Source organism: Pan troglodytes, chromosome 16 (assembly GCF_028858775.2).
Source record: "Pan troglodytes isolate AG18354 chromosome 16, NHGRI_mPanTro3-v2.0_pri, whole genome shotgun sequence".
Classification (NCBI taxonomy): domain Eukaryota; kingdom Metazoa; phylum Chordata; class Mammalia; order Primates; family Hominidae; genus Pan; species Pan troglodytes.
Genome location: NC_072414.2, coordinates 84,722,107 through 84,748,731, shown reverse-complemented (window position 1 = coordinate 84,748,731; position 26,625 = coordinate 84,722,107). Strand labels below are relative to the sequence as shown.

The following is a 26,625-nucleotide window of genomic DNA, read 5'->3' as shown; positions in this document are numbered from 1 at the left end:
TACTTCTAAATTCTAAATAAGGATTTTTTGCTTTACTATAAAACACTAAAGACATTAAGCATTTGCACTTAATTGGGTACTTCGGGAAAGAAGTGTGTAGGTTGGCATTAAAGGTACTTCTTACACTGCATGTTCTGTAAGGACAGCAAAATACATCTATATAGGTTCACTGTTAAATTCTCGAGGACCAATGGATCCGCATGTGAAAAGTAAAAAGTTCCTCTTCAAAGTTTCCCTTTTTGTTAAAGAATAACAAGTGTTAGAAATAACAGTTTCTTTTAGAAATTAACTTCCTTCAAGCTCCCTTGCTTTTTGCTAATAACGCTTTGTTAAGCCCTATGTGGCTGTTAAATATAGTAAGGGAATAAGTACATTCTATGTCCTTGTACTTTAACCAGGTTATTTGTTCTGGACTATAAACTGCTCAGACATGTCCGAACATGCCCAGGCATTTCCCAGCTTACAGCCTACACCCTTCCTTATTTGGAAATGTTATTATTCTCCTAGTTTCCTGTAAACAACCCCCTTCCTTTGTTTTCCACTGTGCATTTATCTATTTAGGAAAGTTTTAAGCTTTTAGCCAATCGGAATCAGTCTAGATTGTGCGGTCCAGCTCCAGCCAATGGAGACAGGACGCAGCAGTAAGAACCCAATGAGTCAGGGATAAAAACCTCTGCTTTTCTTTGTTTGGTGTGCTCTCATGACAATTAGGCTTCCAAGAAGCACCCTTTCTGCAGAAAGTAAAATTGCCTTGCTGAGAAAATTCCTTGAGCACTAGTTCTTTTCAGCACCGAGGAACAAGCATTTGTTTCTAACGCCTAGCACTTAGTAATTAGGAACTACTTGAAATTGGTGAAGGAAATTTATAAGTACTTCCCAGAAGTACCTTTAAACCTCCAGTGCTATCACTGTCTCATCTTTTTTTCGCCCCCCCAAGATTAATGTGGTCTTATTATAAAATGGATACTTTCACAGGTTCAACCTTCCTCTGAACAGGATAATCCTACAGACTATATAGGTAGGGAGTGGAGTGAAGGGAGGGGAATCACACTCTCTACAGCACTACTGTAGGAAATTAATTTAAAGGCTTCCCTGGCCTAGAAAGAAAATACACGTGAAAAAGACATTTTCTTATTTCTTCTGAGTAACTCCTTCCACATTAAAGATTTGGGTGACTTAACTTGCTATTTACACTCATGAGTAACATATGATGATACAGGTTTCTGGCTATGACAAATTACCCACCAAATAATGAAATAACAAAGTATTCTTTAGATCAGAATAAAATGGTATTACACATACATAAAAACTCCCAGGAAGCATTTCTCTCAATCATCTTTTATTTCTGTAATATGCAGTATAAAGATTTCTTGGTTGAGATACAATAAGGGTGTGAAACAAGAAAAAAAAATCTTGACATCTAACAATAAAGAAGCCAGAAACAGTAAGGAAAATTGCACTCATGTTTTTCTACCTACTTGCACCAGGAATGAGCTAGCCAGTTTAGACCTTCTAGCTGATAATCTCGAAGTTCCAGATTCTCCCCTCCTAAATATGCAGGTTGTTTCTTTAAAGCTACAAATCGTGGTCTCTGCTTCAGGGCCTGAAAAACAAAAGCCCAAGTCTGAGAAAATTTTCTTACTGCTACTATGTTAAAACGCTAGCCACAATTCACATATTTGGCATCAAAGCATAAAAACTTAAATTTCTTTTTTTTTTTTTTTTTTTTTTTTGAGATGGAGTCTTGCTCTGTCACCCAGGCTGGAGTGCAGTGGCCCAATCTCAGCTCACTGCAAGCTCTGCCTCCCGGGTTCACGCCATTCTCCTGCCTCAGCCTCCCAAGTAGCTGGGACTACGTACAGGCGCCCGCCACCACCCACACCTGGCTATTTTTGTGTTTCTAGTAGAGTCGGGGTTTCACCGTGCTAGCCAGGATGGTCTCGATCTCCTGACCTCGTGATGTGCCCACCTCGGCCTCCCAGAGTGCTGGGATTACAGGCGTGAGCCACCGCGCCTGGCCAAAAACTTAAATTTCATGTGTGTGAATCACCACCTCACTCCATCACCCCTTTCTTCATGGTTAATATTCCATAAGATAGAGTTAGTTCATCCTCAAATGAAGTATTTTTAGTTAACTTGCCCCTTTCCTGAAATAAGTCTATGAACATCATTAAATAGCACTTTAGGTCTTGTCTATTATATGGCAGTGAGAGTCTCCTATTTTCAGAAACAACTATCTTTATGTTATCTTATTCTAAAGAGTACAAAACATTGCCTCCGGCTGTCATATGCTAAATACAGTTGATCTTCACCATAACAGGATTTGTAAATTCAGAAATGCAGCCCATCTACCTTAAACCCTTTAATTGCGTGAATTTGGTTTTCCCTTCAGAAACAACAAGCTTCTGAAGGGAAGGTTGTTTTCACCCCCAGAAGCTTAAAGGATAGCATTCTAGTGAGGTCAGTCTCTATGGTTTGCATAAAATGTGGATTCTGTGGCCAAATCAGTTTAGGAAACAACCGATCAAAAAGTTATACAATTTCTTTACTCATGACTTTTCAAAGTCTGAAATGTGTGTCCATAGCATGAATTTACAGGAGAAATTTATTCAGGGATGTATCCCAAAGTTACATGGCCAAAAGTCTTTTTTCAGGGGACGTTTCTCTGAAGATTAGTGCTCTATAGCACACATTATGAGAAGTATCATTCTAATAAGAATATTTGATAAGGTTATTGATGTGTTCAGCTCTCTATGAGGGTGGCTGGCAGTGAATGGAATCCGACTGCTTACTCTCAACTCCAAAACCCAGCCATCCATCCACTCCTACCAAACCTACCCCCTAACTGTTCTCCCATCCACTCCTTCCATGCCACTGTTACTTCCCTTGTCCTCACACTACTTCTTCATTCATGGACTTCAATGACATCTTACTGGCTGGACCTTCTGGCTTTAATAATTACTTACTCCAGAGTCTCCTATATACTGCTATTACATGAAGCTTTCTAAATAAAACTATTTCATAATGCCACTGTACTCAGTTGTACGAATACCTAGAAGATAAAGTCAAAATACCCTTCGAGGTAGCCAAGACACACACACTTTGACCTTGATGTACTTGTCAACATCATTCCTCTTCTCCTCACCCCTGGGGTCTAGTTCTCCTATTGAACTATAAGAATCTTTCTCTTGATACCTTTCATAGGAGGGCAATACCCTGGGCCCCCTCTTGTCTGTATAGCCAGCAGCACCAATCCATTATACAAGGGCCAGATGCAGTTCAACAACCACAACTTCCTCTTAAAACCCATTCAATGACCACTGGAGCTCAGAGACTTCTACATTGGTGCTTCTCTGACCACATTTTCCCTATCACACTCCTTGGCAATTAAATACTGGTTTTCACAGATAGAATTCTAGTGCCATTAACATGAATGTCAACTTCTCAGAGACGTATCACTTGTCTGATATTTCATTACTGAGGACCCAAGCACATCAGTTTCCTGATGGAATAAATTCCAAGGAAAGGATGTATTCAGCCAATCTAGCAAATAAGCCCATATATTTAATTTCTAACTTAGAATTCAAAGACACTCGCCTTTTCTATCACTTCCCACTCTCTATTTTTTTTTTTTAGAGAACGGGTATCACAGTCTTGCCCAGGTTGGCCTCAAACTCCTGTGCTCAAGTAATCCTGCCGCCTCAGCCTCCCAAGTAGCTGGAACCACAGGTGTGAGCCACTGCAACTGGCTTCACTTCTCTTTTAAAGTGCCTAAATGCAGCTGGGCATGGTGGCTCACGCCTGTAATCCCAGCACTTTGGGAGGCCAAGGTGGGTGGATCATTTGAGGTCAGGAGTTTGAGACCAGCCTGACCAACATGGTGAAACCCCATCTCTGCTAAAAATACAAAAAATTAGCTGGAAGTGGTGGTGCGTGCCTGTAATCCCAGATGCTCAGGAGGCTGAGGCAGGAGAATCACTTAAACCCAGGAGGCAGAGGTTGCAGTTAGCCAAGATAGTGCCAGTGCACTCCAGCCTGGGCGACACAGCGAAACTCTGTCTCAAAATAAAATAATAAAATAAAATAAAAGTGCCTAAATCCTTTCAAGTATTCTCTAAAATATCTCTATTTCTAATTATGTAAATTGCAAGATTAAAGAAGTCAGCAAAGCCATGAAATAATTCATTCTCTCCTTTTGCTTTAATGTCATATTTAAATCACCTTCTTTCACTTCAAAATGGCAATCATCATTTCATTTTGTAATATTTTCTCAGCACATATGTGTCCAATCCTCTTTATCAGTATATCTTCTCCCTGAAAAAACAAAAGCCAACCATCACCATACCTTGCATTCTCTTGTTGGGATGGTTTTTGAGTTGTTCCTACTGTGGAAGCTGTCAATGCAATTCTGGAATTTCTTTCCAATGAGGGCTTCATCTTCCCAGCTACACTCTGAATAGGGAAGTCCCATCCATTTACATAGATATTCGGGCTCATTTGAGGGTGCCGGCTTCCGACTATGAGCTATTTCATATAAAAAAAATTTACAGATTAGCAACTGTCAATTAAAAGTGAAAAATGACATTGTTTTATGCATAATCAATAAAACATCATGTGGCAAAACAAAATAATCTGCAAAACATACACTGTTCTGAAATGTTGAAGAACATTTATAAATAAAATTTCTTGCTTACCTGGAAAATCTGTTTGACCCAATGTAGATTTACTTGTCTTCACAGCTAAACAAATAAAAAATAAGACAGAAAAGTTATAAACACAATGAAGAATGAAAGATTTTAGGTTCTATGAATAAAATGTAAATATATTCTACTACCTCACACCTTAAAAAAGAAAAAAAAAATGGGATTATAGTGGCTCACGCCTGTAATCCCAGCACTTTGGGAGGCCAAGGCAGGCAGATTGCTTGAGGCCAGCAGTTCAAGCCCAACCTGGCCAACATGGTGAAACTCTGTCTCTACTAAAAATATAGAAATTAGCCGGGCATGGTGGGGGTGGGGGGTGCCTGTAATCCCAGCTACTGGGAAGGCCGAGGCAGGAGAATCACTTGAACCTGGGAGGCAGAGGTTGCAGTGAGCTGAGATCACGCCACTGCACTCCAGCCTGGGCAACAGAGCAAGACACCATCTCAAAAAAAAAAAAAAAAAAAAAAAGAAGAAGAAGAAAAATATTCTTTTTCTCATCTCTCTCTCAGGCTGACACTACACTTCTCTGTTCCCCTTTGTAAGAAAACTCCCCCAACGAGTTGTTTATACTTGCTATCCCCTCTCATTTTCTCTTGAACCTACCCTAATCAGGCCACACCCCCACCACTCCATGGATGCGTTTCGCCAGTGCCAAATTCACAGATCAAGTCTCAGTCCTAATCGTCCTTGACTGACAGCACTTCCTCTCTCCTGGCTATGTGAATCACTTGGCTTCCAGTACACCACTCTCTCTCAGCTCTCCTCCTGTCTCACCGACTGTTCTCTCAGTCTCCTTTCTAGCTTCTTTCTGACTTCCAAAAGGTGAAATGCTCTCAGACTACTTCTTCTTACCATGTGATACTCTATTTCTGATGGTCCTGTTCAATCTTGGCCTTTAAATACTATCTAAATACTGATAAATTTCCAAATTTAAATCTCCAGCCCAGACTAAAGAGTTCTAAGCTCCAGGTTCACATATGCTCCAGCCTTCACTATATTCTCCACTTAGATGACTAAGAAGTAAATCAAACTTACAAATATCAAACTAAGCTCTTGGTTTCCACTCCAATGATCAGCTCTTCCCTTCATCTTTCCACTTCGGTAAATGGTACCTCTAAACTTCTACATGTTTAGGCCACAAATCTTGAGGTCAGACTTAACACCTCTTTCTCTCACCCCCACATCCAAATTTACCAGCAAATCTTCTTAGCTTTTCCTTTAAAATAAATCTAGGACGTGTCTAGTCTCCAAAGTGCATTTTTAAAATTTACATTACTTCCAAAAGCAAAAGCCACTATTCCTCAAGTTCAAATATGGCTGAAGTGAGTTACCATGTACTTACCTATTACTCTTTCTACTATCTGATACTGTTTATTCAACTCTGAAGCCAGCTCCTGTTGGCAATTGAAATATTCTACATCTTCAGGAGAAACTTTCCCTAACCTGAATGGCAGACAGACAGAAAAAGTACACATAAACTAAAGTCTGGGGATCCACATACATCAAAGCAAAAGTCAAAGGTGGAAAAGAAAACCTATTTTTTACTCCCATCTGCCCCTTAAGTAATCTTTACTAGTAATTAGGCCAGAGATTTTACAAAACAAAACAAACAAACAAACCAAAAAAACACTTTTAGAGAACACTGAAAACCTTACACTCATAGAAGGATATACCAGTTACCTGCCTCTGATGTGTCCTGTCTAAAAAGAGACCCAAAAATAACTCTTTTATGTGATAGATTCATGTGGCAAATTCATACATCTCAACAAATCAGGATAATAAAACTGTATGCCTTTTCTTATATATATATGGGTTTTAGGATTGATTAAACATTACTTGGAAAACTAGTTATTCTTATTACCAAAACCTTTCAGATGACAACAGCAGCAACTTAATATTAGAATTATTATATTTCAGAGGATTTCAAATTTCTAACTGCTTTACAAGCCTACCTCACCATCTAAGGGGTACATAGTTTCAGTTTTGAGTCAAAGAAAAAACATGTAATTTACTAAAGTAGCACATTTTGCACAGTAGTAAAACCAGAATTACTGTCCACATTCCAGACACAAAAATCTATGCACATTCCAGACACAAAAATAGGCTAATCACACCACACAGACAGGTATGTCTTCAGGCTGAACTTGATACCATTATTACCCAGTTTAGGTTTTTGTGTGCTATAGCTCCACATATTTCCCATATACAACACCCAGACATTCAAGGCTGTAAGTAAACTAAACACACGAGGACTATCACAGTTTCAGTAGTTACCTAATCATTTCCTTCACATCATTTCTGCAAATTGTATAAAACCAGAATTAGTTTTAAGTATATCATAACCCAGAGAGTTCCAGAATATTAACTCTCTACATCTAAGCCACCCCAGCCTAACTACAGGAAAATAACAAGGTGCTTAAGAGAATGAGCTCTGGATTCAGGGCATCAGAATTCAAATCCTGAGCCCACCCGCAGAATTGCTGTGTGCCATATTCTCCCCATCTACAAAATGGGTAATAATAGTACAAATCTCATGCATTTATTGTGAAAACTAAAGAATGTGTGAATAACGCTCCATAAGCTAGTTAACTCCAAAAACTTGGTAGCCACATATAAAAATATAGTATCTGAAGGTGACAATCTTATAAAATAGAATTGTAAATGGCTCCATGTTTAGATGATCAAAGCAATATCTGAGATTCTAGATAGCTGTGATCTCCATGCATTATTTTAAAACCTTCCCTTCTTTCAGGCTGCAAATATATTTCTTTAATCCATGATGGGAAATATACCATTGTTTGATTTCGTCCTCTTTTTTCTTGAAGTTCTCTAGTTTTTTTAGGCCCTTCACTTTCTGTTGCTGTAAGGATTCTTCACTCTCCCATGTGCTGTGGATGTAAGACCAACCCTTCCACTTGATGAGGTACTGGATTTCACCTTCATCCTTTTCAGTGTCAAAGTCACCACTAGGGTCGCCATTAGCTTCAATCGCATATACAGTAGTAGATGCTCCAGTGGCTGCAAAAGGATTAAGTACACTTGAAAGAGAGTATATTACACCAGATATTAAAAAGCTTCCCAAGAATGCAATTCTCTGAAGACTCCCTTTGTGGATGAAGCACCAAAATACTTCAACTTGAAATAAGTACAAACTCACAAACAACACAGAACGGACTCAATCAAAAATTTCAAATATTTTTAAAATGTAAACCCAATTTTTACATATTCCTAAATTTGCAGGTGAAATCAAAGAAATCCCTTATTCAAAAACAATAAAAACAGAGCAGCAACATCCTTTTGTTTTGGTCCCTTACTAACTCGGAAAACAAATCCCTCTCTCCAAGACTAAGGAAAGAACACCAAAATATCCTCCTCCAACCTCCCCTACTCGAAGTCCCCGGTTAACTTTCTTAACCTCAATAGAAGCCAGAATGAAAAAAAGAAAAAAAAAAAAGCCAAAAGAAAAAGCATTAACTATTATTTTGGTATTTCCTTTACAGAAAGTTTACTTGAATGCAACTTAGTTATGAGATATCTAAATTAGATATTTAAAAATCTTCAATATTACCACAATATTTATTTAACCAGTTTGATATTTTCACAAGGAGCTTAAGAAACAAATAACCAAAGGTGGATTTGCTTAATGTTAATTCGCAGGTATCTCTGCTATATCACTGCTGTATAAAACATTGACACTTATCTATACTAGCTTAATTTAAAATCTTAAAGACATAGTGGACACATACCTTTCTCCTCAGCTCTGAAACACTGGGTCAGAAAGACTTCTACATATCACAACAAATACAGCAGCAGACTAAAATTCATCACATCAGAGTTAAAATACCTAAAATCTAAGCCTTACTGAGCATACATAAAATGTAATTTGCTCCCCAAATACACATACCTCCTTTCTTTCCCAGTCTTGAATCTAAGACCTTTTCAATAGTTTCACTATTATCTTGCTGTTCATCAACTCCTTCTCCAGTCATTTCAATGAGATCATCTGAGTCAGTCTCAAAGTCATCATCTTCTTTGTAACTGCAAGAGGAATAATGCTGAATAAATGAGAAACGATCTCTTCAGAATTAAACTGCCACACATAACCGTCACTAGAATAAGAAACCATACCCTTTTGGTTCCAAAAGCATGTTGTTTTATAGATCTTCCATTTACAGTAGGCTCAAAGCTTACTTTTTTTCCCTAAGTGCTGATGTATGCTCCTAAACAACTGTAGGGAGTCTAACTCAATTTGAAAATAAAAATTCTGTATTTATACTAATTTGTATAAGCAAGATATAGAAAACTATAAGGAAACTTCTATTTTTTTCATTTTTTAGTATCAGATTATTATGTAAACAAGTAGACTACCACAAAAAAAAGAAAAAGCATAATGGAAGAAAAAATTTGCTACTATTTCATCAGGTAAAAAGAGAAGCAATATTTCTAAAATTAAAAATGTCAACCCTGTATGTTGTCTCCCAGTAATAAGAATATGAAATTTAAGTATTCCCAAACTGCTGGAAGCTTCAACACAAATACTTCCTGGTTTAAAAAAAGAAAAATATTGGCTAGGCGCGGAGGCTCACACCTGTAATCCCAGCACTTTGGGAGGCTGACACAGGTGAATCACAAGGTCAGGAGTTAGAAACCAGCCTGGCCAACATGGTGACCATATCCATTAAAAATACAAAAATTAGCCGGCATGGTGGGTGCCTATAATCCCAGCTACTCTGGAGGCTGAGGCAGCAGAATCACTTGAATCCCGGAGGCAGAGGTTGCAGTGATCCGAGATCGAGCCACTGCACTCTAGCCTGGGCAACACAGCAAGACTCCGTCTCAAAAAAAAAAAAATTTATATATATATATGTAACTTCCTATCATGTATTAACAATGAATGATTGAGTCACAAGAAAGAAAAACAATCCTGGATGTAGTACAGTTACAGTAAGAAAAAGTGCTAGGCTATATACTAGCATACTCAAAGCCTAGTCCTAGCTTTGGAATTATTAACTGGATACATTGAATAAGTTATGAATATCTCTAGGATTCATTTTCACCATCTCTATGAAGAACAAAAGAAATCTGTAAAATCTAAAAAAAAAAAAAACTTGATTTCTATAAAGTAAACTACTAGTGTTTGCATATATCTGTTCCTTTATTTCATTTTTCTTTTTCTTTTTGAGACAGGATCTAGCTTTTTTGCCTAGAGTGGAGTGCAGTGGCGTGATCTCAACTCACTGCAACCTCCATCTCCCAGGATTCTCCCACCTCAGCCTCCCAAGTAGCTGGGACTGCAGGTGCATGCCGCCACCACACTGGGCTTTTTCTTATTTTTTGTAGAGACAGGGTCTCGCCCTGTTGTCTAGGCTGGTCTCAAACCCCTGGGCTCAAGCAATCTGCCTGCCTCGGCCTCCCAAAGTGTTGGAATTACAGGCATGAGCCACTGCGCCTGGCCTATTTCACTAATGATAATTCCTATTAATGCTTCATATCCTATTAGTACTTGATAAAATCAGATTCAAGTAGCAATACGTTAGGCTGAACCTCAGAAAAATGTCTGTGATTCAAAGAGCAATTCAGAAGTAGGAATATAATCCAAATATCTTTAATGGAAAAAAATGTTATGAAATGAAGATAATGCCACTAAGTCACCATTGGACAGGACACGAACTTGTGGTGTTTTTTAGGAATGAAGGCTTCAAATGAGCTATTGCTACTCTTTTCATATTCCCCTTGGCTCAATACCATTCTTTTTGCAAGAAAGCTAACCAGATTTCTGAAAACAACTTCAGGACATAGGTTGTTATTTTTATCTATTAAGTGCACAACCCCGGACTTATGAGAACCAAAATCTAACCAACTACTTTATCACATCACACCAGTGAAACACTTCTGGGGTACAACTTACCTAACATTTTTAGCCGCTCTTCGACGAGTCTGCCTTTTGGGAGCTTCGTCATCATCATCATCCTCATCAGAAGAATCTTGCTTTTTTCTCTTTCCACGCTGAGTCTTCGGCTGCTTTTTAACACGAGGTTTGGGCACTGTTCTAAAATGAGAAGAGAAACAAAAGGCTAAGTCTTCACTTTATCATTTGGTGTCTACTTTATGTAACAGTATTTCCCAGAGCAGTGGTTCATACATCAGAATGTAACATTTCACTTGGGGAATGTTAAACATGCATATTCTTGGGCCCTACTCCCTGAAATTCTAATTCACTAGAAATCTGGATTTTCAACAGGAAGGTCATTCTAATGCTGATAATCCTCAATCATTTATGGGAAAGAACGTGAATGTTTTACAAATGTTCATCAGGATTACCTGATATAAAAACACATACACAGCATGTTGTTCATGGTAGTATCTCGTTGGTGGGCAAACTGGAAATAGCTATCAAACTATTTTACTTGTAGGAATTAACAGTTTTACTTGTAGGAATTAATCCTATTGATATACACCTAAACAGGCATAATAAAGTATTCACTATAGCATTATTTGCAACAACAAAACATTAAGAAAACTCTAAATATTCTTCAACTGGAAACTAAACAGTACCATGTACTCATAGAAAAAAAAAAGAGTTTTTTGTATACTAATACGAAAGGATTTCCAGGATAAAGAAACCTACAGAACATGAAGCAGAGGATGCTATTATCTGTGTGAAGAAAGTAAAGCACAAGAAGTAACTATACATAAGTTTTTACTGTATGTGTATAAAATATACCTGGAATACTACCTAAGAGACTGTGTGCCCTATCACAGAATTAACTTGGACAGACCAGGGAGATGGCCAGGATTGAAAGCCACAGTCTAGAAGCTCACATAAGGAAATCCCCAAATATTCCATCAGTGATAAAAAGGTGAAAGAAGTCAGAGAGGGAGAGAAATGGATACTCATGATCACATTTACTATCTCTTTCTCTCATACCTCCCATACCTTTCTCATAACCAAACCTAAACAGATGATCAACGATGTAATAAATAATGAGCAAAATTCTAAAAGACAGAACTGGCGTGACAGTTCTGAGATAAACTTATTAAGCTGAGATAAAATAAGATAAAATTCAGTTGACAAATTCCCCTGCTGGGGTTCGGGGGTAAGTCCAATGTCCTAGGCCAGAGGTTGGCAAACTTTTTCTGTAAATGGCCAGAGAGTAAATATTTTAGGCTCTGCCAGCCAAGAGGCAAAATGGGGACCAATGTATAGGTCCTTACACAAGGAAAGAAAATAAATTTTCACAAATTTTTTTATACAATTCAAAATGAAATAATCAGGTACATTTACTGCAATATATATCTACTAATGAGAACAGAATTGTTTTTGAAGGGATAACATTTCACTTAATTGGAGTTCAAATTTAGTGCTCTCTATCCCTAAACTGTAAATTAGAAATGTTCATCTATAAAAACTATTCTTAGCTCACAGGCCATATAAAAATAGGTGGTGGATGAAATTTGGCCCAAAGGGCATAGTTTGCTGAGTCCATTCTAAGCAATACTACAAGGAGGTAATTTTCCCTGGGGCCTGTCTTCTGACTGACTCCCTTTTCCTGTCATCACTATCTTAGGCTGCCATCTGTCTTATCAAAAAGTAGCATAATTTGCTGCTATTTCAGCCTACCTCCTTCTCTACACAATCAGATTATTTGTTTAATGTTATATAGATTTTATGAACAAGGTAATAAACCACTCAAGTATGCTTTAAGCCAGGCAAACAGTGTTTTAAACAATTTGTTCTCCCAAAAAGAGACTGTACCCTGGCCAAACATATAAGGAGTTTTACTAAAAGCGGAAGACATGTTTGCCCCACGACAGCTAGTCTGCGAAGAAAGAAGCAGTTAAGACCTGCAATGTAGGCTGGCTGAAAGTGAACCAAAGACATCTAAAACGCAGAATCAAAACACAATGCATCTCATTAAAGCTCTCATTTCAGCACGACATTATCCTTCCCAATCTACAGCAGATTAAGCTCATCCAGAAGTAGAGATCTTAAGCAAACAGTGCACCTTCTGGGGACAGGTCTTCTGGCTTTTACTTTTTTTTGTTCTGGCTCACTCTCTGCACTGGTGCCTTGTTCCTGTTCATCTTCTGAGGGTTCCTGTTTCCATTTTTCTCTGTGATCAAAAGCAAAACAAAGTAATTTTTTTCTAAAAGAATCCTTCAAGATAAATAATCCGACAAAACCAATTTCAATTTTACTATCCAAAGGGCAGAACATGCACATTTTAGACATGCTAAAAGAGATTCTAGCTCCATTTAAACTTGAATTGTGATCCTTCCTGGACTACATAATATCTATTCCTATTTTATCTCCAGTAACAAAAATAAATAAAAATGGATATATATGTACTTTTTTTCATTTACTACTATTATTGACAAGATTGAAACCATAACATGCACAAGATCAGTGCTTCCAAAATTTTAAAATGTATCAGAACCACCTAAAGGGCTTGTTAAAAAGGATTTCTGGGCCAAGTGAGGTGGTTCATGCCTGTAATCTCAGCACTTTGGGAGGCCAAGGTGGGAGTTTCACTTGAGTCCAGGAGTTCAAGACCAATCTGAGCAATACAAGACACCTCTCCAGAAAAATTAAAGTTAAAATTTTAAAATTGAGCCAGGCCTGGTGGAGCATGTCTACAGTCCTAGTTACTAAGGAGGCTGAGGAGGCGGAAGGATCACTTGAACCCAGGAGTTTGAGGTTGCAGTGAGCTGTGATTTTGCCACTGTACTCCACCCTAGGCGGTAAGAGTGAAACCCTGCCCCTATCTGCCCCTCCTCCACCAAAAAAAAAAAGATTTCTGGGCCCTAGTCAGAGCTCCTGATGCAGTAGGTCTCAGTTGAGGCCTAAAAAATATGAATTTCAACAAATTCAAGTAATGCTGATACTGGATAGAAACTCTGAGAACCACTATACTAGATATTTTAAGTCTTTAGAATACATTTAAGGAAACAGTCCCTAAAATTATTTTTCAACAATAAACCTATCATATAACTAAATAATCTGTTCAGCTAAAGATGTAGTTTTTAATAATTATTAGATACAGTAGATGTTCCTTTGCTCCTTGAGTTCTTAGAAGGCTTGAAAGAGCCATAACCTACAGGAGTCCTACTATCCCAAACAGTTTTAGTTTACTTGAAAATCCAACAAGATATTGCAGGGACCTCACTCATTTCTCACCTACAGAGAAGAGGGAAGAAACATGTAATAGCTGCTGGGCATGAAATACCTAGGAAAAAACTGACAGGCAAGTGCCTGGGGCTTCTCTGTAAATAAAACAATTACCAATTTGCCTATGGGTCACTTTATAGGGAATGAGGTCATACTAAAGACAACAGCTACAACAAGACAAATGTCAAATCAATATTCTTCATGGGAGAACAGGTCAAGTAATGGTGAAAGCTTATTGAAAGGAGGTGGCTGATCTGCAGATTGAGAACCTTCCTAAAAGCTACAACAGTCACCCTAAACCTGAATTGGTGGAGACCTTAGGGGGAAAAAAACAACAATTCAGGCCTTCCACGGACGGTCAGTGGAGCACTTTTATGAATATTATTCAACTTCTACTAGCACTGCATGTTTCCATATGCATTTCCCCAGTAGATGGCTCCTTGTACACCAAGACTTTTTGTTCGTCTTTGTACCAGAGTTTAGCCAAAGTCAGGCAAATGGAGATGTTTCTTTGTTAGGTTTAAAAAAAAAAAATCAATGAAAGAATGCACAATTAGTCTATCAGTCAGACGGGTAGGGGTGCTTCTGGTAAGAGAGAAAGGCCTGTTAGTATTGCCTAATATCCTTCAGTCTCTTTAAAACAAAGACCTTCGTATATACACTCTGGACACTGGTCTAATTCTGCTTCCCCGGAGCATAGTACAATAAATGTTTGCTAAGAATCCAAGGAATATAAGGTGATCACCGGGAAGGAAGGAAGGAAGATGTTTCCAGTAAGTGGGAGACCAGCATGAGTCTGCAGTCTCCCTCAGACCAAGTCCACAACAGTTTACCCCTCAGAGGGGGCTTACACAGTCAAACTGGAGAGAAGTAGAAGCATGCTTGAAGGAATATGAACAGCTAGTCCTTCAGATAAGAAAGATTCACCAATAAATTCTAATTACCATATCTCCCCCAGGAATTGAGAACCTAAATCAGGGCCACCAATGAGGTCCACTTCTATAAGTATAGGAGTCAGCAAACACAGAGAATGGATGTGTTGAGGCTAGAGTTTTCCAGTTAGATTACAGATTTACAGACTTATGAACAACCAGGAGGACTTAGAATCTCCCAATATAAGAATGCAAAAAAGGCCGGGCGCGGTGGCTCACGCCTGTAATCCCAGCACTTTGGGAGGCCGAGGCGGGCGGATCACGAGGTCAGTAGATTGAGACCATCCTGGCTAACGTGGTGAAACCCCATATCTACTAAAAATACAAAAAAATTAGCCGGGCGTGGTGGCGGGCGCCCGTAGTCCCAGCTACTCAGGAGGCTGAGGCAGGAGAATGGCGTGAACCCGGGAGGTGGAGCTTACAGTGGGCCGAGATCGGGCCACTGCACTCCAGCCTAGGTGACAAAGCGAGACTCTGTTCTCAAAAAAAAAAAAAAAGAAAGAAAGAAAAAAAAAAAAAACTTAGCAAATCAACCAGTCCAAAGCTCTCCTCCCAGAGAAGGAAACTGAAGTGCAGTGAGGAAATGAGTTGCTTGGCCATATCACCAACCCTCAGCCCTGCTACTTTCAATCATAACTCACTGAGGACCAAAGAATCAGGAAACATTAAAGCCAGGCTTACACATCCTGGGAGTATTTGAAAAACTCAAGGTTTAAAAGGCCTAAGTGTGTGTGTATGTATATTTGAAATTGGTTGGATTCTTTCACGTTTTCTTTTCATTTTCAAGAACGAGAAAAAAGATAGTAAGGACCAGCAATACTAAGTCACTGTGAAGAATGGGTGAAGTGAAAGAAGTGACTGAGCTGTTACAAAGAAATTACTTCCCAACCCTACAGATGTATAAGGCTCTCCCACATGTGAAACTGCTGTCCTCTCCTACATTACTGGCCTCTCATAAAATGCAAATCTTATCAAGACTCCACCACTAAGCCATACATTGTAAGTCAGGCTACAATAAAGAATAGTTTAAGATATGAGATCGTGAGCAAAAAATGTCTATCAAAGGAAACTTACAATATCCAGCTTTAGAGGCCATTAACAGAGTCCCCTAGATACTGTAAAAACACAAAATTCAACTAAATTTTTCCTGAAATTTTGAGAACTAGGGAGAAAAATACCAAGATTTAGCCAAGAGGCCCCAAGGCAATGTAAATAGACATGGAAAAAGTCAAAATTAAATGTGTATAGTTTTCTTCCTTTATTGGGAAAAGGTGGTTGGCTAGACACAAATCCTAAGACAGACAAATCAAATCTAATCAACTGTAAAGTAGGAAATGAACAAAAGCTACTTTTAAACATAATGAGCCAGAACTTTGACCAAGAGTTGGTAAGGCTTGCTATTAACTGTCTGTTAAAAAGAAAACTCGTTTTTCCTCCACTTAGAAGACATCTGGAAGAGGGAAGTAGCTACTTTTGTTTCCTCAGTCTTCAGTAATTTCCCCAAGAAAGCATGCTTTTGAAAAAAAAATTTCAATGATCAACGGAAATCTGAGGCTAATAGGGATTCCCTTCCACTGTGTTACAGGTATGTGACAATCTCCAATTCAAAACACTGGAAAAGGGCTGGGCACAGTGGCTCATGCCTGTAATCCCAACACTTTGGGAGGCCATGGTGGGAGGATGGCTTGAACCAAGGAGTTCAAGACCAGCCTGGGCATCAGAGTGAGACCCAGCCTTTACAAAAAATTAAGAAATTAGCTTGGTGTGGTGGTGTGCGCCTGCAATCCCAACTACTCAGGAGGCTAAGGTGGGAGAATCACTTGAGCCCAGGAGGTCAAAGCTGCTGAGCTGTGAATGTGCTACTGCACTGCACTCCCACCTGGTAAGAATAAAATGCCATCTCAAAAACAAAAACAAAACAAAACCACCAGGACCAGAAGTCAAGAAAAATCTTATACAACACTGCGCAATTTGGATAACATTAAGAGGTAATGCATGAAAAAAAAGAGTTTAATCAAAACAGCATCTGAGTTGGTTAAAAAAAGTTCAATGTTTTGTTTGTTTGTATGACTCTAAGTCAGAGATTACAATCTCAAATACTCACAGGGGCCAGATGAGAACTGCAAACAAGGCAAAATGGAGAACTCCTGGTCCATCACTGTTACATAAGCCAGCATTACCAAATTTTCTCAAAAGAAGCTAAAAACACAGATTGTTATGCACTCTCAATTAAATGATGCTAACTAATTGAAAAATATTTTTAAAATATTGTGCAGGTCCATTGTGCTGTATAACTTCTTCTAAGCTTTAAAAATATGAATACAGCTGGAAGTGGTTGTACGTGCCTACAGTCCCAGCTACTGGGGAGACTGAAGCAAGAGGATCACTTGAGCTCAGGAGTTCAAGGTTGCAGTGAGCTATGGCCACACATGTGCACCAATAGAGGAAGACCCTGTCTCTTTAAAAGGGCCGGGCGTGGTGGCTCATCTTGTAAGCCCAGCACTTAGGGAGGCTGAGGCGGGTGGATCACCTGAGGTCAGGAGTTCAAGACCAGCCTGGGCAACATGGTGAAACCCCATGTCTATTAAAAATACAAAAATCAGCTGGGCACAGTGGCGCATGCCTGTAATCCCAGCTACTCAGGAGGATGAGGCAGGAGAATCACTTGAGTCCAGGAGGCGGAGGTTGCAGTGAGCTGAGATTGCACCATCGTACTCCAGCCTGGGCGACAGAGCGAGAGTCCATCCCAAAAAATAAAAACCTAATACAAATCGTGACGGGGTAATTGGTCTCTTTGTAATTCTGCAAAGAACACAGTCCCTTGCAAGACTGCATTCTTCAAAAACATCAATGTCCTGAAAGCAAAAGAAGGCTGTGAAAGTGCTCCCAATTAAAGAAATCAGACATGTCCTTTGTAAGGACATGGATGAAGCTAGAAACCATCATTCTGAGCAAACTATCGCAAGGACAGAAAACCAAACACCGCACGTTCTCACTCATAGGTGGGAATTGAACAATGAGAACACTTGGACACAGGGTGGGGAACATCACACACTGTGGCCTGTCATGGGGTGGGGGGAGGGGGAAGGGTCAGCATTAGGAGATATACCTAATGTAAATGACGAGTTAACGGGTGCAGCACACCAACATGACACATGTATACATATGTAACAAACCTGCACATTGTGCACATGTACACTAGAACTTAAAGTATAATTAAAAAAAAAAAAAAAAAAGATGTGCAACTAATTGTATGTAACTGACCCTAAACTAGATCCTGTAGTAGAGATGGAAAAATATTATGAAAGACTTTATTGGGTTAACTGACAAAACTGAAATATGAATCAGACAAAAGTACATCAGCAGCCAGGTGCGGTGGCTCAAGCCTGCAATCCCAGCACTCTGGGAGGCCAAGACAGGCTGATAACGAGGTCAAGAGACTGAGACCATCCTGGCCAACATGGTGAAACCCCGTCTCTATTAAAAATAGAAAAAATTAGCTGGACGTGGTGGCGCATGCCTGTAGTCCCAGCTACTCGGGAGGCTAAGGCAGGAGAATTGCTGGAACCCCGGAGGCGGAGGTTGCAGTGAGCCGAGATCGCGCCACTGTACCCCAGCCTGGCGACAAAGCCAGACTGCGTCTCAAAAAAAAACAAAAAAAGTACGTCAGCAATGTTTTAAATCTAAGTTGAATCTGTACTGTACTGTGCTTATAAAAGAGAAAATCCTTATTTTTAAGAAATACACCTTACATATTTAAGGTAAAGGGATAAAAGGTAAAATTTTATGAATTTTAGTCTCAAACAGTTCATAAAAACATGTTTGTATATATATAAATATACACAGGCTGGGTGCAGTGGCTCACGTATGCTAATCCCAACACTTTTGGAGAGCAAGGTGAGAGGATAACTTGAGGCCAGGAGTTTGAGAACAGCCAGGGCAACGTAGTGAGACCTCTATGTCTACAAATATACAAAATCAGGCATGGTGGTGCACGCCTGTCGTCCCAGCTACTTGGGAGGCTGAGGTAGGAGGATCACTTGAGCTCAGGAGATTGAGGCTGCAGAGAGCCAAGGTTGCACCACTGCACTCTAGCCTAGGTGACAGAGCAAGACCCTCTCTCTTAAATAAACAGCACCCATAATAATAAAGCAAATGGAGGAAAAATGGTAATCTGGGTAAAGTATATAAGGTGTCCTTTGTACTGCACTTTTATTCTTGCAACTTTCCTAAAGTTTGGAATTAATTTTTTTAAACCAATTTTACAAAACGGTCCCTTTTTAAAAACTCTAAAATGTGTGAATAAAATCTGCAGGGTTTCAGAAAAGCATTTCTTTGTGCCAATATTTCAAACCTTTCACTCTCTGAGTGAGTCTGAATTCTGAAATGCATGTGACCACACATTAGGTTATGTTACACTTGCTCAGCTTGGATCACAGAAAGCTCCTAAAGTGCCTTGCAACTTGAGTGTCAGCAGCTACAAGACCTCCCCTAATTAATCTTTCAGGAATCTCAACTGGTGACTCAGGAGAAGAGCTCTCTGTAAATCCACAATACTCACCAGCTGGCCAGAGAACAGCAGAAACGAAGGCTAGCCCAGTGCCCAAACACAGGAACATGAGGGGAACTATCTCAGCCCAAGGCAGTTCCTATGAACAGCCCTAGGGTAGGGAAGCAATATGAAAAAGAAGACAGATCCCACTCTGCAAGGAACTAAGAGGTTCTACTCAGAAAAAGAAAGGTCCATATATGCTACTGAAGGTTGCCAACTTTGGGGAATTCTTAAGACTGATAAGTGGCGGGGCACAGTGGCTCACACCTGTAATCCTAGGAGACCGAGGCTGGAGGACTGCTTGAGCTCAGGAGGTTGAAACCAGCCTGAGAAACATAGTGAGACCCCATCTCTACAATAAATTTTTAAAAACTTAGCTGGGCATGATAGCACATGCCTGTAGTCCCAGCTACTCGAGTGGCTTAGGTGGGTCAATTAAGTCCAGCGAGCCAAGGCTGCAGTGAGCTGAGATCAAGCCACTGCACTCCAGCCTGAGCAACAGAGTGAGACCCTGTCTCAAAACAAAACAAAACAAAAAGGCTGACAAGACTATGAGCCAGTAAACAGAGTAAGTGCAATGTATTATACAGTGACTGAAAAAAACGCTGGCTTCTGCACACACAAATAAGGCCATTAAAATAGGAAGTCAAGAATTCAAGCATAGCACCATTTAACTTGCAGTCAAGAGACCAAAGGAATGTAGCCAGATGATGAAGTAATGATTACATGCATGGATTTCCCAGGGTGTAATCAAGGTGGACATTTCAGGAAAGATACTCAAAAGGCCATCAGACCAGTAAGCAGATAATAGTCTCCCAAGCAGACCAGGAGACTGGGGCAGAACAAAAGCCTTCTAAGATGCCAAGTGCAGGTTTGCTTACAGTTACTATTTCTCCAAAACACAAATGAAAACTGAATGCGCTCTAGCAGGGCAAAATTAAGTACTTGACTTTTCTGTAAGGCTCTTTAATACCCTACATTTATTTAATGTCACAAAATCTTAGCATAGTTTCTAATAATCCTGTTGGGTAGATGGTATTATTCTTTTTTTTGGAGATGAGGAAATGGGTTTTAAAATCTCAAATGACTTGCCTTAGGCCACTTACTAAAGAGTAATAATATTTTACAACAGAGCATATGTACCTAGAGCTCTTAATAGAAGCCATGGACAACTGTTTAACATGACAACCCCTGAACTGGTATACAAAGTTTTGAATATCTACATTTTTGAGAGAAGCTATAGAATTCAGATTGTCAACGGGATCCACACCCTCTCCAAAAAATGACTTTAAAAATTATTTCTCAAAAAAAATCAAATAATTTCATATCATATAAATCGAACTTTTTAAATTAAAAAATCAACATATAAATCTATGTTATAAAGAAACTCCACATTAAGTCCACAAATTAAATTTTTCTGGCTTATGAACTGCAACATTAAAATTATACAGAAACAACAATATGTAATTTCTTACCAAAATGGATATTCAGCCAATATAATTTTGCCATAAAAATAGCAAATCTACATTTGTTCCTTGCTTACTACAATACCAAATACCTGTGTACTTGTTATTTATACGTATTTTTCTGAAAAAAAAATCAATGGGCTAATTGGGTTAACCCGATGGAAGAAGCTGAGATTTATCCCAAGCAAAAGCTCGAGTATACATGGACCCCTTCCATGTGTTAAACTGAGAATCTTGAGTTTCCAATGCTGCTGCTGCTATTGCAACAGGTCAAGGTAGACAGTCACCCGAGCTAGTAAGAGAGACAGAAGCAGACTAAGGGACCTGGAGTAGACTAAAGACACAACGAAGGCAGTCCTAGAAATGCTGACAAGTTTGAAACTACTAGATTGAATAATTTCCCCCATGAAAGACTTACTGTTTTTTCAGCTGCCTCTGGCCTCTTCTTTTTGGGCTCCCACTCTCAGACCCGCTACTTGCCTTCAGTGTGTGAGGGGGGAAAAATGATTACAGACTTTAATTCACAGTTCTTCGGGACAACACTATCTCCTGGATCAACAATCTACTCAATATACTATTATTCAATATGAGCTTTTAGACACAAAGAAACCTAAGCACTTGCTTGGTGGAACTCCCTCTTCTTTTGATTTGAAAATTAATATCTCTCTGCTATCACTGAGTTATCTCTAAAGCCAGGAAATATTTATCTCAGCTTGACTTCCAGAACAGCAATATCCAATAACTTTCTGCAATGATGTAAATGTCCTGTATCTACAATGTCCAATACAGTACCCATCAGCCACATGTGACTACCAAGCGCTTAAAATGTGACTGAGAAATGGAAGTTTTATTTTTAACTAATGCGAATTTTAAAAGCCACATGTGAGTAGTGGGGACCATACTGGATACTGCAGATTGAGACTATCAAGTAAAAATGCCACAACATTTAGTCAGTGTGCCTTAAAGGCACCAACTACTGATGTATTCATTTTAGACTCATTTAAGAGTATGTTCACTCATGAGCCAACAGTGCTCTGCTAACAGCACTAGGCCAAGGAAAGCTTACAGTCACAGACATTTCAGTAGCTCTTTCTCTCCACAATTAAGGAAAATGGCAAACTATTCCTATCGCTGTTAATCTTGTACCCTACAGAGAATGTGTTAATTAATATGTAAAAGAGGGAAAGATTTCTACAACTATGTGATTGGTTTTAACAAACATGGCTCAGTAACCTAGTGCGAGACACTGTGGAAAACAAAAGCAAAGGCAAAACAGCTCAGAGGTCACTCAAAATAAAACATCACAAATGTAATGCAGATGTTAGGGTGAATTAGATTTTTAAGGTACATTTATTTAAAAACCCACACCCAACTCACTGACCTGTGGCTATCAATATTTAACTTTCATCAGAAGTACGTTATATAGCTAAGACTAGCAAAGTCCTCCCAAGAAAGCAGAAAGTAGACATTTCATTGAGACAAAAGAATCTCTCTTCAGGATCTAGTCTATAAACCTAATTCAGAATAAGAATCCACAAAAATATCACACAAAATGAGAAAGGTGAAAGAAGTCTGATTCTATAGACAACCAAGCCTGGTATAGAATACCAATTTAAAAAAATCACCGATCTATTCAATCTCTCACGATTAGAGTAAGTATGTTCGAAACTCATTTTATTATATCTCACACTAAAAATGAGCAAGGAAACCAAATTTAAGAAGTTAAATAAAAGTAGATACATTAATTAAGCACTCCCTCCTCTTTCAGGAATAAATCCAAAACTATTTCTATTGCTCTGTTTGTTTACCAAACAAGTTACCCATTTAATAAAAATCTAGGAGATTTAGAAGTTAGGGGCTTAAAAAAGTAAACTTCTTGCTATATATAATCAATTTTCACTATGAGAGACAACTTAAAAAATAAACACTTTTGAGGTCAGTTCTGTATAATACTCTACTAAAAAATTCACTATTATATGATCTTTCTGGTTAGATTCTTTTATTTGATTATTAACTTCTTGCCTTACTGTATCTGGTCATAGATAGCTCATATTAGAGTCACTTAACCCCTATGCCTGAAGTTCAGTCTTTTTAATGGTAATACATACCAGAGTCAGAAAGAATGAAGTAAGATAGGGAGTTTAAATGCATGCCCTTAAAACATTTTTTCCTTACCTCTTCCTTAATATTAAATCGCGATGGTTCTTGTCTGCTTCGGTTTGACCGCCTGACCCCATAAACATCAGGATATTCTTCCCACATCTGTAAAATTAAGAGACCACGCATTAATCTTTTTTCTTGACCCCCATTATTATTATCAAACATTTATTGCAATTGAAGAGAATTCAAGTAACCAAGTATCAAAAGGGTTGTTTTGCTAGTTTTATTTATGAGACAATAAAGCGCCATTTTTTTTAAAATAGGCATATTATCCTAGGAAATATTAGTTTAACACTGTCTTCATTACTTAACAGCTATAAATCTATATGGTATACCGCTTACCCATCATTAAAATATAAACACACAGCTGAATAACACAGAAAGGTAAGACAGCGGCTGTTTCCACTAAAGACAAAGTATTTACTGATAAATTTTAAATTCCCTACTGCTTTGAGTTTCAGTCTTGACTGCACTAACCCACCTGTGAAACTGAAAATACATGCAGCAAAGCCCCCATTAAGTCTAATTAAGAAAGAATCAGGAATTTGTATTTTTCTTTAAGTTCCTCAGGTCATGTAACATCCCAGATAAATGCAGATGAGGCATTGCTAACACTTAGCTAGAAGTTCTCAGAATGAGAACCACTGCCACCCTTTCTCTAACACATCTACTTTTATTCTGTAGCAGTAATTAGCCCTTTGCCTTTAAGACCTGATTTTTGTAGACCTGTAACAACCTTTAAGACCTGTAACAATCCTCACCAGTGATTTAAAAAGTTTAAAAGACAGATTAGTTGAGGAGAAAAATCATTTTCACTTTCTTCCCCAGAGATAACTACTACTAAGTATATTCTGTATTCTTTTAACAGAATCACACATAAGCAAAAGGAATTTAAATGGATTGTGGAACACTGACATGAAAAGGTGTAACAGAAATTAAACAAGTAGCAAAAGCTGAGATGAGAAATATGGGTTATCAAATTACAGGTGACAGCTAACGTCATGAGAATACTTGGAAAAGTAAGGCTCAGAACATGCACAAAAGAAGCCACTAGCTGAGACTTGTGAAATGTTTGTATTTAAAAGTGTAGGGCCAGGCGTGTAATCCCACCACCCTGGGAGGTCTAGGCGGAAGGATGGCTTGAGTTCAGGAGCTCAAGATCAGCCTGGGCTACGTAGGGAGATCCTGTCTCTACAACAAAATTTAAAAATTAGACAGGTGTGTCAATACGTGCCTGTAGTCCCAGCTACTTGGGAGGCTGAGGTGGGAGGATCACTTGAACCCAGAAGATCAAGGCTGCAGTGAGCTGTGATTGCACCACTGCACTCCAGCCTGGGGGACAGAGCAAGACCCTGTCTCATCTTTATGAAAAATGATCCAAAAATGTCACTAAGAAAGGACATTATCAACAATGACTTTAACAACAACAACAACAACAACATAAAAATGATGAAGTAAGCTGAAGAAAATCAAGGCTTCAAAAGAAAAGATGGCCCAGAATAGGCATTTTACAACTAGAATCCAATGTAATCACATAACCCAAAGTCCACAGATTCTGTAACGGCCTTAGCATCACCTTGGAGTTAAAGGACAAAAGGTCCAAACAGAAGGAGTTAGGAATAACCAAATGGTGGGAAATACAGGAAGAGGCAGTAAACATAAAACACTCTGAAAAAACCTGGCAGAGAAAGGAAGGAGGGAAAGTGTGCTTTACTCTAGCCTGTCTATCCATGCCCACACCTGGCCCTCTGCTAGAGCTATGAAAGTTTTTACTCAACACAAGTTTTTATGGAGCCCTTATTAACTGGGAGGGCAAAATCATTTCAGTGTTACTACATCAACTAGTTTTATCACTTCAAGGTATCAGCCAGGCATTCTACCTCAACTATTATGACTTTATTACAGCATATATTATAATGTTTACATCCTAAAATTACCTTGTGTTCTTATTTGTCCTTTTGAGAGCCAATATCTAAGTCAACTCTTCCATGAAAAATCTACTATGTGGAGTTACTCACTACTGAGTACTCTTACGTGAGTAATAAGCTTTTGGAGGGGGGCAGAGAGCTAGCACGTGAAAAGGATGTGTACATAGAAAACCAAGAGCCTTCCTTAGAAGTTCTCATTTTAGGATAATGATTATCAAAGGCACAGTGCAATCATTCTGACTGGCTTGTAGGTCCATCCAACCTATAACTATATATTATTAACTTTCCGGAACTGCTCACTTTAACCTTAAAAATATATTTTAGGCTGGGCATGGTGGCTCAGGTCTATAATCCCAGCACTTTGGGAGGCCGAGACAGGTGGATCACCTGAGGTCAGAAGTTCAAGACCAGACTGGCCAACATGATGAAACCCAGTCTCTGCTAAAAATACAAAAATTAGCTGGGCGTGGTGGCAGACGCCTGTAATCTCAACTACTTGGGTGACTGAGGCAGGAGAATCACTTGAACCTGGGAGGCGGAGATTGCAGTGAGCCAAGATCGTGCCACTGCGCACTCCAGGCTGGGCAACAGAACAAGACTCTGTTGCAAAAATAAATAAGTAAAGTTAAAAACCAAGCGTATAAAAATTTGTCTTTCCTCCCTATAATTGGATGGTTCAGGTCATTTATTTTCCTTAATAGAGCAGAAAGAAGTCTTCATTTGTATCCTCAGATATACTACTGTATATTACTAGAAAAAATGGCTGTAGGTTTCATCATCAAGATATACTAATGAGTTTTCATAAACAACAAAGGTCTGCTAGCTTGTCCTAGGCTAGCAGCACATTCGTACTGCAGGGCAAAGTAGATACCTTCTTCACATCAGCTATCCGTTCCTTCTTAGAGGCTGGCTTCTCTTTGGCTTCTGGGAGGACTGGCTGGGATTTGGAACCTGCTGATTCGCTCTCAGATTCCGACTGACTCTCAGAAGATTCAGAGCTGCTGTTCGACTCACTGCCATGTCCACTTCCCGGATCACTTCCCTGCTCACTTTCCGACTGACTGCCTGAGTCTGAACCCGAAGCTTCTTCAGAGGCTGAGTGACTTATTTTGAGAGAGAGAGAGAGATTTAAAAATATTTAAGAACTGACACATGAATCTGCTTTAAAAAAAATTCTCATGGTAAAACATTTGCAGATAGTAATTTTGGTAATATAAGACCAAAATCTTCAAATTCACATTTATACTTTTACATTCCAAATAACGTTATTGCTACCATTCTCAAAATCCCCAATAGCTACCATTTCCTGAATGTTTACATGATGCTACAGGTTATTTCTATGGACAGGCTCTTGACAGAAACTCTGAACATGGATATTACTGTCCCCTTCATTCAAATGAGGCTGAACTGAGGCTCATAAGTATTTAACTCTCACACCTAGTTAACACAGTAGGATTTGAAACCAGATATATATGAATCCACGAAGTCTTACCTGTTAAGTATCATTCCCCTCTCAACAAGAAAAAAACAAAACACAGAACAAAACCAAACCAAGCAGGCCGGGCGCGGTGGCTCATGCCTGTAATCCCAGCACTTTGGGAGGCCGAGGCGGGCGGATCACGAGGTCAGGAGATCGAGAGCATCCTGGACCACACGATGAAACCCCGTCTCTATTAAAAATACAAAAATTGGCTGGCTGTGGTGGCACACACCTG

General features: G+C 39.0%; 1 protein-coding gene across 12 annotated transcripts in view; it reads right to left on the bottom strand.

Moving 5' to 3' along the window:
• Positions 1–26,625, bottom strand: part of CHD2 (chromodomain helicase DNA binding protein 2) — a 127,928-nt gene that overhangs the window by 77,372 nt on the left and 23,931 nt on the right. For 4 of the 12 annotated variants that reach the window (XM_003952732.5, XM_009429878.4, XM_063794350.1 and 1 more), the window contains 11 exons: positions 25,782–26,013; positions 22,998–23,084; positions 21,241–21,302; positions 12,710–12,817; positions 10,612–10,752; positions 8,608–8,741; positions 7,496–7,721; positions 6,046–6,146; positions 4,695–4,739; positions 4,346–4,524; positions 1,479–1,603 (listed from right to left, as the gene is read on the bottom strand). In XM_003952732.5, coding sequence (XP_003952781.2) covers positions 1,479–1,603; positions 4,346–4,524; positions 4,695–4,739; positions 6,046–6,146; positions 7,496–7,721; positions 8,608–8,741; positions 10,612–10,752; positions 12,710–12,817; positions 21,241–21,302; positions 22,998–23,084; positions 25,782–26,013 — 1,440 coding nt within the window. Of the gene's footprint in view, positions 1–1,322; positions 1,604–4,345; positions 4,525–4,694; positions 4,740–6,045; positions 6,147–7,495; positions 7,722–8,607; positions 8,742–10,611; positions 10,753–12,709; positions 12,818–21,240; positions 21,303–22,997; positions 23,085–25,781; positions 26,014–26,625 lie in introns of those variants that run through there. The other 8 variants (XM_063794352.1, XM_063794355.1, XM_063794351.1 and 5 more) reach the window with 4 other exon arrangements.